Below are 13241 nucleotides of genomic sequence, written 5' to 3'. Positions count from 1 at the left end.
TAATTGTTTGTACAGAACATTTACACCAAGTGAACTGATAAATATTCTAGAAAAGATAGTTGAATTACACTGCTTGTACAAGGTAAGTTTTGAAACTAGTTATTAAATTGGGGTGTGGTGTATCTGTTCTTTTATTCATTAGATAGTATTTTGCAGTAATTTTTCAAGCAGTATACAAAATTTGAATCTGATAAGATAGATATGAAAGGCTGAATAGACCAGTCAATCAATACAAGGGAAAATAAAAAATATAATAAAATAAATAACTACATAAAAAATCTTTCCAAATATTTGATCTTGAAATTGAGAATGTGAAATTTTGCTTCAACTGACTTATGAAGTTCCCTTGTATTTGTTTCAAGAGTTTTATCTACGATAATTTGATTATTATCAATAAAACGTCTATATAGGGTTTGACAATTGATAGCTCTGCATCGACTGTGTTGTCAAACAGAATATATCCAGACATGTGGTCTTGCATGAAAAGATTGAAATTTCGCATAATTTGAATTTGGCAACACCAATATCCTCCTCCACGATATTTTGTTCAATACTCAAGCACTCTTCTATTCTCTAGAATTGTTCTATTCAGAGCAAAGATGTCCAACTAGAGCCAGCAACTACATTAAACAAGCTTGTACTAGTACACGTCTACAATATTGTACATGGTCACTGTTAATAACCAGTTACTTGAAACTTCAAGCATAATAATTTATACTATTCTTTTTCAAGGAATGGAAATTCCAACATGGAAAAAAGTCCATTTTGAGCACAAGTTGAGAAGGTTAAATCAACAGAAAACAAGCCTAAAATATTGTCAACTAGGGAAAAATACCTTATAGTACACGTCTACAATATTGTACATGGTCACTGTTAATAACCAGTTACTTGAAACTTCAAGCATAATAATTTATACTATTCTTTTTCAAGGAATGGAAATTCCAACATGGAAAAAAGTCCATTTTGAGCACAAGTTGAGAAGGTTAAATCAACAGAAAACAAGCCTAAAATATTGTCAACTAGGGAAAATACCATTTTGAGCACAAGTTGAGAAGGTTAATTCAACAGAAAACAAGCCTAAAATATTGTCAACTTGGGAAAAAACATTTTGAGCACAAGTTGAGAAAGTTATATTCAACAGAAAGCAAGTCTACAATGTATTGTCAAACAAGCAACAGCTAATGCTTTAAAAGTTCCAGCATAGAAAATAGTCCATGCAGTACATTTTGAGCACAACTTGGGAAAGGCTACATTTGTCATAAAAGAAACAACAACTGAAACATTTTTAGCACAAGTTGGAAAGTCTACATTATTTGACATAAAACACCCAACAATTACTGTTTCAATGTTGCTAGACAACAATAACCAACGAAACAGACTAGAAACCCAATTGTGTCTTTGTTTATGAGGAGAACGGAAACTGCTGCATGAAAACGATGAGGACCTACATGTTCACTCTCCACTGTTCACCAGGTCACCCGAAAGACAGCGAAAGCGCAACATTTGTAATAGAAATGCATGCCAACAATCCCACGCTTCAATTCAACAATGGGCCGCAACTGCAAAGAACAAAATTCCATTTCCACTAGATTGTGTACCGACGCCTAATTGGGCCAATTACTGCACGCAACAATCATGCTATGCTATGCATGCATACGATGCAAATCATGGAACATACAGTGAGATTCACTTTAAAATGTCAGCACTCTCGATGCACGTAACATCAAAGCTTCCTATTCAATCAATGCTGACAGTGGAGGGAGATAGGAGAAGCCCCCCTGCAATTAACTTCGGCTAGTAATTTCAGATTCAATTCGATCTACATTTCACAGACTGCAATAAAGTCTATGTTTACAATGTGAAACAAGGAAATTCAGATTAAATTGTTGCTGTATGAAGTGCGACCCAGGTAATAGACAATCCAGTGAAACCATGACTGTTGTTGAGTTGTGTGGCATGCATCACACCAAGCCGTTGTCAACCACTGATCGGATCGGAATGGGATCGGAAAGCTGCATGATAAGTGTGGTCCGGGCTTCATACGAAAAAACTTTGGAGAGATCATCTACCTTTTTATAATAGTATTTTTGACCGAGCGAAGTGAGGTCAAAGATTCAAGTCGACGGTTTGGTATTTCTCTCAATGTTAAATGTTTAAATGTTTATATGTTGCGCATTTACGGCGAAACGCGGTGATAGATTTTCATGAAATTTGACAGGTATGTTTCTTTTTTAATTGCGCGTCGACGTATATACAAGGTTTTTGGAAATTTTGCATTTCAAGGATAATATAAAAGGAAAAAGGAGCCTCCTTCATACGCCAATATTAGAGTAAAAATCAGACTATAGAATTATTCATCATAAATCAGCTGACAAGTGATTACACAGATGTGTGGAGAAGCCAGTCAAATGCTGTATTTCCATAAGGTATTTCAATAGTTTCAATCAATACTGCGTGAGGTCTACTGTTCACAGAACTACTAGTAACCGATCAAATAACTCATATTTTTTCTCAATTAATTCCTATGAAACATACACAACTTCATCAGAAATTGAGATTAACAGTTTTATTTGATTTCACCAAACAATATTGCTAGGAGTATTTCAAGAATGTAATTCCATATTGGATTCACAATTATTGAAGATTGATAAATAATTGGCTCCAATTTAACACTGCAAAAGCGTACAACAGTATCATGAAATCAAGGTGAGAACGGAATACAGCACTGTCGTTGGCGTTTTGTTTTGAAATCGGATCTTTAACAGTTGCTAAATTGTAAACAAAATTTTCAATTTCAGCAACCTCATCAACAAATCGCGACAGAGATCACACCTTTTTAAGTGAATTTCCAAGAATCATGTAACTTCCTTCTATAACTGGTACTGCATTCTGTATAGGATGATACTGATTTTAAAACGCATTCAAGAGGAATGAAAATCGTAGATTAGAAGAGTAATCCATGGTCTAGTGGATAGAGTGCTTGCGTAGCAGCCTAGAGATCACGGGTACAAACCCACTTATGACCAAAAGTTTTTAACCAAGTCACTTTCGTGTTATCGGATGGGCACGTTGAACTGTTGGTATCGGCTGAAGTATGACAGTCGTGAGGCCCATTGACGACTTAAAATTATATATTCAGGCGAGGTGGCACCTCGGGATTATTCCCCACAAACAAAAGCCATATGAATTTACTTTACTATAGTAGATGACAAACAACAGAATCATGGCGGGAAACAGGGCATACTATGCTTGTATCAAGTTATTCAAATCTCGAATGCTGTCAAGAGCTACAAAATTGCAATTATACAAAGCATTGGTGAAGCCTGTGGTGTGTTACGGATCGGAAACATGGGTGCTTACTGCTGGAGATATGCAAAGACTGAGAGTTTTTGAAAGAAAGGTGGTGAGAAGAATCTTGGGCCCTGTTTTTGAGAATGGTCTCTGGAGAGGAAGAAAAAATTTTGAAATAGAGGAATTCTTAAACAATGAAGACATTGTGCGGTCGATAAAAGCTGACAGAATAAGATGGATGGGACACATGTTGAGAATGGGAGATGGAAGAGTGGTGAAATTTATATGGAAGGAGAAAATATATAACAGAAGAAGAAAATGTCGACCAAGAAATAGGTGGACGGATGATGTGGAACGCGATCTAAGGACGCTTGGAGTTCGTAACTGGAGGAGGCAGGCCGGGGATCGAAACAGATGGAGAGGCTATGTGAGGGAGGCCAAGGGTTGTAAAGACCTGTTAGAGCTGAGGAGTAGTGGTATAGTAGATGGCAAAATTTATATGATTCCTTGAATGCAACTCCCTTCTTTAACTACAGTATCCTATAATATAGGATAATACTGAGTTCGAATGAATATTTCGTAATACATTCAACAGGAATGAAATTGTGGATATGAAAATTGAAATCTGGATTCCTTGAACTAACATCTAGTTCTACAATCAACATTCAAGACTTAAAGAGTTAGCTCGTAAATTTTCTCATTTGTCCAACGTGAAAGGTGCCATACACTTGAACAATCAGTCACTAGTCATGCAAGCACTGGCACCGTGTGAATCTAGCCTTGAATGGCCAAGTCATCAAGGAATGCCAAGAAAAACAAGTCAACTCGAACCATTTAGATTTACTGATCCAATCATTTCTGGCTGACTGATCAGCTGACTGATAGAGCAGCCAATCCTACAGCCGACTGACTGCAAGTCGCTTTGCTTTCAACTGGCATGAAATGGTAGTTGGTAGCGTTCCTGGGTAGAGAGTGAAAAGACAGAACGAATCTCCGAAGGATTGGCTAATCACGCAATAAACAGAAGATTGAACCAACTGCAAATGGGTCTTTGTCAAGAGGTACTTTTACACAAAACCATTAAAGTTTGAAAGGCATTCTACAGAAAGCACTGGGAAAAGATCATAACAGTTGGTGATTGTTGTAATGTTTAAGATCCGTTTCAGTTTGAGATTATTGAAATGTTTAAGCTTCATTCACTTGGAAAAGTAGCTGAAGTGATAGAAATTAATGGGAAAACACAGTTTTGTCATTTTTTTAAAGATGTTACACAAGGTAGCTGGAACAAACTATGTCTAGTTTTTCATTGATAACGTCACAGATCAATATACAATAGACTGAACCAAATACACTAAAAATGGATGATTCTGACATTACACGAGCATAGGAGAGTATTATAAACTCTGTTGGAGTCGAGACAATTTGTTTCAAAGTTAATATTTAAATACACTTACTATTTTGATTGAGAAATGTGGAATTCATTACATTTCACTGCTGGGGAGGAGCTTAAACGAGGAGGCTATTACTAGTTCCTTCTTCTATATTAGTATTATTCACCTGTAAACTTGTCCTTCTATATGTTAGAAAATATTTTGAGTGGATAAAATAATTTACAATTTATGTCTTAATATTTTTGGACTGAAAATTTTGTGAAAGTGAAAACCTTAAAGACATCTTATTTTATACTTTTTTAGTGATATCTGAATTTGGGAGAGAAATAGTACAAGGTATTCTTAGGTTTTCTCTTCCGTTCTGTGTTTTATTGTAAAGATAAATGAATTTATAATAATTGCATAGTGTTGTAGATTATTATTCCGTATTTAACATTATATTTTGATTATTATATTTAAACAAAATATGATCATGCATTTATTTATACTTCACTGCATTTTGTCTACTTGATTATAATTTCATTGCAGATGAATTGAATTTGATTTGAATTGACTCACCAATAGAAGCACAAGCGGGTCCATCCAAGGCGCTGCCGGACATCTGAACGACAGCCAAACAGCAGATCGCCAACTAGCAGACATGCGACATGGTTGGTCTGACACCGCCAGTGCAGCAGATGATAGGTGCTCGGTAGTAGACAGGAGGCGATGAGGGTGACCGTCAGAAAAAACACTGACAGAAACAGTCCGACGGGGTAGAGCGTGAACCTCAGGTCGCCGTCGTGCCGGTTCCAGCGGGCGGGATGTCGTCCGGACGTCGGACACGTCAAGACTACGGTACCGTCCTCGGGTTTCTCGTCTAGGAACTCCAGACAGAACCGTTCCAACGGTACCCCGTCAGGTCCCAACACTGACCCCGAGGAGTTATCTAGGATGTGTGAGATCCCTAAGCGTCCCGCGACCGCGTAACCGGGTTCCGGACAGACGGGGAATCCGATCCGACTGTCGCCCAGCGACCACACACGATCCGACTGGACGCAGCGTTGTTCCGACGCCCGGTAGGCCGCTTCCGGGCCGCAGCACTTGCGTGCCCCGGACGGCTCCGGTAGCGGACCCCGGCACACTAGGCAGCCACCCGGATCCACGCAGTAATCCCCCGGACGGAACAGGTGCTTGTCGAAGTCCTGCACCCTGCAAAAACATCATATCCATAAATTAGTATACAGAGAAAAATATACAGTACCTAATATGTGACAATCATTTTGTAAACAAAGCTTACAGAGAAGAATTGTGTGACAATTGTTTTGAAAACAAGTCTGTACAATTAAGTTTTGTAACAGTTTTATTTTTCAATTTTAATACTCAATAAAACTCAAATAGCCTACTCATATTTTGGTTTACTGGAATTATTAAAACTCAAATAGCATAATCATTTTTTGTTTTACTGGAATTATTAAAACTCAAATAGCCTACTCATTTCTTAATTTACTTGAATTATTAAAACACAATAAAATATAACTTGAAAAGATATGCAACTTATAAATGGCTCTTGAAGAGTTGAAAGTAGTTGTGGTGTGATGAAATAAAAGGATAACCTACTTGATAATTTTATTGTGTTCTGATTCAAATACTGTATGTCATTCATATGACTATTTGACATAGAAATTGAGAGAGATATAGTACGAGGTAATCTTGAATTTTCTCTCCCGATCTGTGTATTTTGTGAAATGTATAAATAAATTGCTATATGTAGGGTATCATCGTATTTCTTTCCCGTTGAGGATGATGACCACATGAGCTTCAAGCTTGTTGTTAGGATAGTAGTTGACAATGAAGTGATAATGATGAGAGATGAGTGGACCCACATGTTTAGGTGGGTTACGAGCAACCGAAAAGCAACTTTTGAACTTATAATTGGTATGTAGAGGAGATCGACTCTCAAAGTGGTCACCCTACAACGGGATTCGCAGTCGCATGGATCTCAAATTATCTTTTCGATACCACCAAGTCAATCGATCAAATGTTCATAAATATTCTCATATAAAATATATGGTAAATAGAAGTTTGACATGAAAAAGTGTAGATAAAATACAGGCCTACACCCACAGCAGCAGACAGATGGAGAAAAAATCCTTCCCAGGGTGATCGAATTTTGCAACGCCCGTCTCTCTCCAATATTATGTCTGCTCACGTATGCATGCAGACGTTCAAATTTTTCACTGTGATACGCTTATCTGCTGCTGTGTGCGTTTGTCATAATTCTTATAAGAAAGAAAAGTTCTTATTTTTGACAGATATAGGTGTTCAAAAATAAAGAATTTACCCATATAAGAAATTGTTTTGGAGAGACGATGAGCTATCTACTTTCCAAGCAACTATCTTTTATCAACATTCTATTATTCATTTGGATTTGAAATTAAATTGATTCTGAGTACTAGAGTCCCTTGATGGTAACGAGTAAAATGCGTTTCAACCAATATGAAAGTATTATATTGTATATAAAGTACTATAATAGTAAAGTATGTATATTACAATATACATAGTAATAGAACCTATAATTTTATACAATCCACATCAACTCGAAAGAACAGACCGCTGAACGCAATGATACTGGAGAATCAAGTAGATAAAGCTAGATGCAGGTCAGGAGTAGAAATACTGGATAAGTAGAATGCGACTTCCAATCCAACCAGTTGAAAGATGAGAGAATTCACCTGAACTGGAAATAAAACAGGAAACTATGACCGATATATTCAATTGGAAATACAGTGGCATACTCTTCTGCTTTCTCAGGTCTCACGTCTCAACAAATTGAAATCCAAATAATGTTTTGACTCAGTGCAGCGTTTGTTTTATCCACGTCTAATAGCCAATGATAGCAGATGGATACAGTGCTATAAGTTAGACACTGGTTCAACCGGTTTATGATAGCAGACAGTTGTTTGGTTTACTTTTTGGTCATACAACTTCCTCGAAGAAGGGTGTGGGCCCTATACACCGGCCAAATAGGGCATGGGCCGTGACTAAGCATAGGCCTAGTAGGTGGTACTCGAAGACGTCGTCGAAACTTCTAAACAATGGAACGAAATGTACTAAGAGTAAATACAGGTTTGGGCTAATGTTTGTTGCTGTTTCTCTTATATTGTGTTGTGATCAGAGAGTATAGAGTGTATATTACATTACATTACATTCTACAATCTCTGGTTGTGATTCGTCATGAGTATTTGATGAAGTCTACGTATCGTGAATTTCCCTGGAACTTTTTTCTTTTTGTTATTTTACTCTTAATTGTGAAATTACGCCATTTATCCCACAAGGGCGGGTAATGGATGAAGAAGAAGGTATAAGGTACCTATAAACTCGTATTTAACTTCACTCCATCACTCCATGAAATATATTTATTCAAAACTAACTCATTATTGAATTTATTGTATAGAATCACTAGTACCCTTTTATTTTCTTCAACATTACACTATAAAACTATCAAGTAGCGTAGTAGCACTATAAAAATTGAGAAAAATAAATAAAATATAAAATATTTAAAAATTAATTGATTTTATATGATTGCAGGTAGATCATCTCCTACTTCTACTTCAGTACAACTTCAAGATATTCAAAGCTACTGTTGAAGTTATAGCTCTATTATATTAATCTAGATCATGATCATTTATGAAGATTTTATTCTTAAGTTTTCTTTTCAATTCTAAAATAATGTTCTATCTTATGGTTATGTACAAATTATATAGAAATATCAAGGACAAAGGTAGCTCCCATCCTTTATGAAAAGATGCTAAATAAATAAACAAGATTTAAACCCTCTCACCAAAGCCCCTATGGTGTTGTATTGTTTCGAAGAATATAGAATCCTCTTCGATTGAAAATATAATCCTTTTTGATTGAAAATATAATCCTTCTGATTGAAAATATAATCCTTTTTGATTGAAAATATAATCCTTTTTCATTTAAAATCTAATCCTTTTTGATTGAATAAAATCCTCTCATTCCTGAATTCTATCCATTTACTATTCAAGCATTCAATATATTCTGTAAGGTCACAGGTTAAAATTCATGAACTTTGAATTATGCCATTCATTTCTTCATGAATGATTTCTAACCGTACTGAATAAGACACAGAAATCAACTTCATTGGTGTTTTCGAAGAAGTTGAAAATGTTTGAACTAATTTTAATTATAGTTGAAAGTCCAAGTTATAGAGCTGATTGCAATCTTCTGATAATATATGCATAGTTATCAGTGATATTGTTGATAAATCGAGACCTGGTTTAGTTACAAGCTAATGACAAACTCCAAGTTCCTAATATAAGGTTCACGGAACAATGTGAATGAAATGGATGACCACAAGCAAATGGAAGATACAATTTCATTATTTATCAATATTTCATGAATCACCAGTGCATTTGAGAACATTCATACAAGTGAAATCCTGTATTCTAAAACTGATGCCTTCAACAATTAATGCATCACTCATTAGGCCTCAGAAAATTTTTCCATCAAAATAGCAATTAGACTTTATTGGGAGATTTATTGAGTGTTCCATCGCACCATCGGTACTATTGTTGTCAATTAAACATAAACATTGAAAAAATTCTACAACCTGGAAGAACAAAAACATTTTAGCTTTCTCCCGTTCAAGGTCAGACACAATTGACTTTTGAAACAAAATATTCCATTCTCTGGTATAAAAGTGAAAGTTGTTAGCGGATGGATACTGGACAAAAGGAATGACAGGTTTCTACAACATAAATGATAAGCCACGCCTAAAATGAATATAGGCATAACTAATAGGTGATATTTGTATACAGTTCTTCCTGCAGTCATAGTATAGTTCATACTATACTACTTGAATATCTATTTGGGAGAATAGATGCTCAGCAATAATATTGTTCATTACAGTTTCCGTTTACGTAATTCAAAACAAAATTATACTACTATCTCTATTGCAAGAGCTTCCAAAAGCTACTTACAATCCAGACATCATTAGATAGATGATAAATAGTCAATTTCGAATGCCAAAAATTTTATGTGGTTCAAAAAATTTTATGTGGTTCAATTTCAAAAATGTCAACAATTTAATGTGGTTTTATTTAAGCGTACTCGTATCACAACGAATAATTCAATGGTACCTTTTGTCTATGGTCGTGGATTCTCATAAGTATGGAATAATCAAAGTTTCAAAATGTGACACACGTTAAATTTAATCTAAGAATAAGCAGAACTTACGATAATTTGCGTTTGCTCTAAAATGATTGAAAACTTTCTTAATTCAGCTCATCTAACTTATTTATGTAATAATGTATCTGAGTATAATAGTTGGAATAATAATATGGTAAAGTAGGTATATAGGCTAATTTAGAATAATATTTTAATGAATAAATATAACTATTTAAAATACGATTTCTGATTAACTTGGAATAACCTCATTGAGCGTATTATTTATTTATTAGACTATTATTGGACTTTTTCAAAAGAAGAATTACAAACATAAATTCCGAACTCTGAAAAACATTACGGAACCTATCTAATCTTTGGAAGATGTGATGCGAAAATATAAGAGAGGCTAACACAAATGATCAAAGTGATAAGAATAACACAACATGTTAGGAAGATAAGTAATTATTTCGTCTATGGTCATGATAAGAAAAATATGAGTCATATAGGGGTGGTGGTCTCAACTTGCTAGTCACAAAGGCAAGATAAGAGTAGACGATGAATGAATGTAGCCTACTGTATTACATTTATGACTTTGTCAATATGAATACGACATGACATAATATAAAGTATATTGTGTTTTTACGTTGTAAATATGATAAAGATAATCATTTACAATGTAGGAACTGTGTCAGAGATTATATAACAAATAAATATTGAAGTTTATAGCCCAGCAGATTGCGTGACAGACAATATTGCAGACTGATCTTGGAATTCCGGAAAACGACTCATCACGTCATGTTGCAAAATGAAACTATAAATAGTAATTACACACTCCTGTCAAAGACAATAATTACATTACGAATTGCACTCCCGGCTTGTTAGCTCTTCACTACCGATGGAATGTATAAACATGACCTATTTAAAAAGACAACAATTTCATATCTAGAATTCACTTTCGCTCAAAATGCCCGTGAAAACCCAATGCAATAATATTTATTAGTACCGTGAAATAATGTGATGACAATTTGTAGCTAATGATGCAATATTATAACAATAATATTGGAATATTATTAGTTTCTACGGACTTGCAGATTTGACGCCAAGTAGTACCGTACAGAATATTATTTAAATTATATATTTAGTAAGTAAGCCTTCATATATTTCTGGTATCATTCTTGTATCATGGTAAGAACAGACTCCCCGATATGATGTTATGGAAAAAGGATTCAGCTAAAATAAGGCAAATATTGAATAATATAAATATTAAGACAGAATAAAAATATTTATGTATGTATAATATATTTTATGTATTTATTAAAATATAATAGTTTTATAAAAAAAACTCGATTCACATCAAAGAGCGAACGTTCGATATTACAGCTAGAACTAGAGATTGGGCCTCGAGGAATAGTGGTGTATTGAACGAGGGTTAAAAAACTAAGTTAAAATTATAGGGTCTTTAAAAAACCTCTAGGGTCTAAAAAACTTAGGGTCTTGGAAAGGGGTCTTCGAAAAACTTGTGAGGTTTCCTCTTCCTGATTTATTTGCTAGCGTGCTTCCGGATGTTTATAACCCATTACTGTCACCCCCACAAGAAGGTTCGGTTACATAATTAGCAGAAAATTATAACATCTCTATTAAATCTTCATCATAATATTATAAGCATGAAATCAACTATCTTATGTTCAATAAGAGGTCTAGTAAGTAGCGTATCCAGGATTCTATTAAATTTATAATTTAATTCAATGTCCCCCCCTCTGGAGCATTATAGAGGGTTCACATCCCCCCTAATTACAATAAACGCTTTCCCCCAACGTATTCTAAAGATCCCCGAAAGGTTGTTAGTCAAACAGTTCTGACCTTTTTTGAGCTGAAACAGATTGTGGCAAGTAGAATATGGAAAACAATTAATACAATATATGCGAATTGAAAGTGGAAAGTGAAATATGGGAAGGACGAATTGTAAGCTAACTTTTCAGTACCTAATTAACTAAATTGTGTTTGTTTTACAGGCGCCAATTGCAATTAATTCCGTCTGGACTTTTATTTGACAAGTAAAATAGGTACTACATCGACGTAGAATATTTATGTATTCTATATTGATTTCAAAAAAATCTGAGTAGGATCACCTAAGTAACTTGGGAAGCACTGAAATGAGAATACAATAAGTCAGAAAGTTTGGATTCCTGCCTTGGAGAGGAGTGGAGCGGCGCCGTAGTCCCAAATAGATGCATGTTCTAACATGCTTGCAAGAAAATACAGTACGGTAGTTAATAGATGTCAAGGTCAAGATCTGGATGCTGGTTAGGGGTTATCATTCAGCCCTTTAGCAGATCTGTTCGGTACCGGGTACATTTTCAACTCAGATGTCACACAAAATTCATCCTGATCCAAACGGCAATTTCAACAGGATCTCAACCCCGAATCAGCAAAAATGCTGTTTTTTCTAATTTTAGGGCGAAATTATCAACAACATCTTTGGATCCAATCTTCCAGCGTTTTGCAGGCCTCCCGTCAGCTGTCACAGCTTCTACTTTACTGTATGGTTTAGTCATCATAGAATAAAACAATCTTATAAGTTTCTGGTTTTTTATTTTTTTAATCAAAGAATTCAAGGCCATCAAAGGTTTTGTGACTTAAAAATGGAATAAAAAAATTAACGGATGATTTCAATCGTATAATTAAAAATGTATGAATTCAGTGCTACTTTCTTTTATTTATAGAATAGAATTGTAGATTATTTTATAACCTGACGATGGTGTGATCACCGAAAATAGTAGTTATAATTTGTATTAAATTCATAGGGTAGGCTACTATAATTCTATTGTATAATAATTATTACATAAAACACTCTTGTACTCACCATAAGGATCCGTTATCAAAGACAACATTGTTGATTGGTCCATGTGATTGGAAGGGCACATGAAATAGTTCACTAGCACAGGACGGTCTGGTAGCCTCCAAAAACGTAAACATGTGACCGATTTGAGCATGGTCTTGGATAAAACCATGAGAATAGGGCGAGAAAACATTGGGCACCCAATTGGGAACAGAACCTTTCAAGCACTGCCGGTCTTCGGACAGAACTTCATCACTTTTACAACATCTAAACACTTCCACTTTTGAGGGAAACAATCCGTCCGAAGAAATAATACTGTTCTCAACTGCATTACTAGGACTGCTAACGGCTAGTCCTAACACGTAAATAGTCACTAGAAATATTAGAATTTGAAACCGCGAATCCAAAAATCGGCGTCTTTTCGTGTATGGGCGCATAACAGCCCACATCACATTCTTCGGAAACATGCCGGCGTCAACTGGTTTCTGTTTTGTTTTGGTCAGTCTTCGTCCATCGAGGAACCGTCTATTTGGTGGACGCTTGAAGGA

At 35.2% G+C, this 13241-nt stretch overlaps 1 protein-coding gene across 1 annotated transcript in view; it reads right to left on the bottom strand.

Annotated features, from left to right (window-relative positions):
• Positions 1-13241, bottom strand: part of LOC111046701 (probable G-protein coupled receptor Mth-like 1) — a 92030-nt gene extending 78789 nt beyond the window's left edge. The window contains 3 exon segments of the mRNA XM_022332315.2: positions 5241-5298; positions 5300-5873; positions 12718-13241. Coding sequence (XP_022188007.2) covers positions 5241-5298; positions 5300-5873; positions 12718-13160 — 1075 coding nt within the window. The 5' untranslated portion in view covers positions 13161-13241.

This window comes from Nilaparvata lugens, chromosome 10 (assembly GCF_014356525.2).
Source record: "Nilaparvata lugens isolate BPH chromosome 10, ASM1435652v1, whole genome shotgun sequence".
NCBI lineage: Eukaryota > Metazoa > Arthropoda > Insecta > Hemiptera > Delphacidae > Nilaparvata > Nilaparvata lugens.
This window is presented reverse-complemented; position numbering and strand designations above follow the sequence as displayed.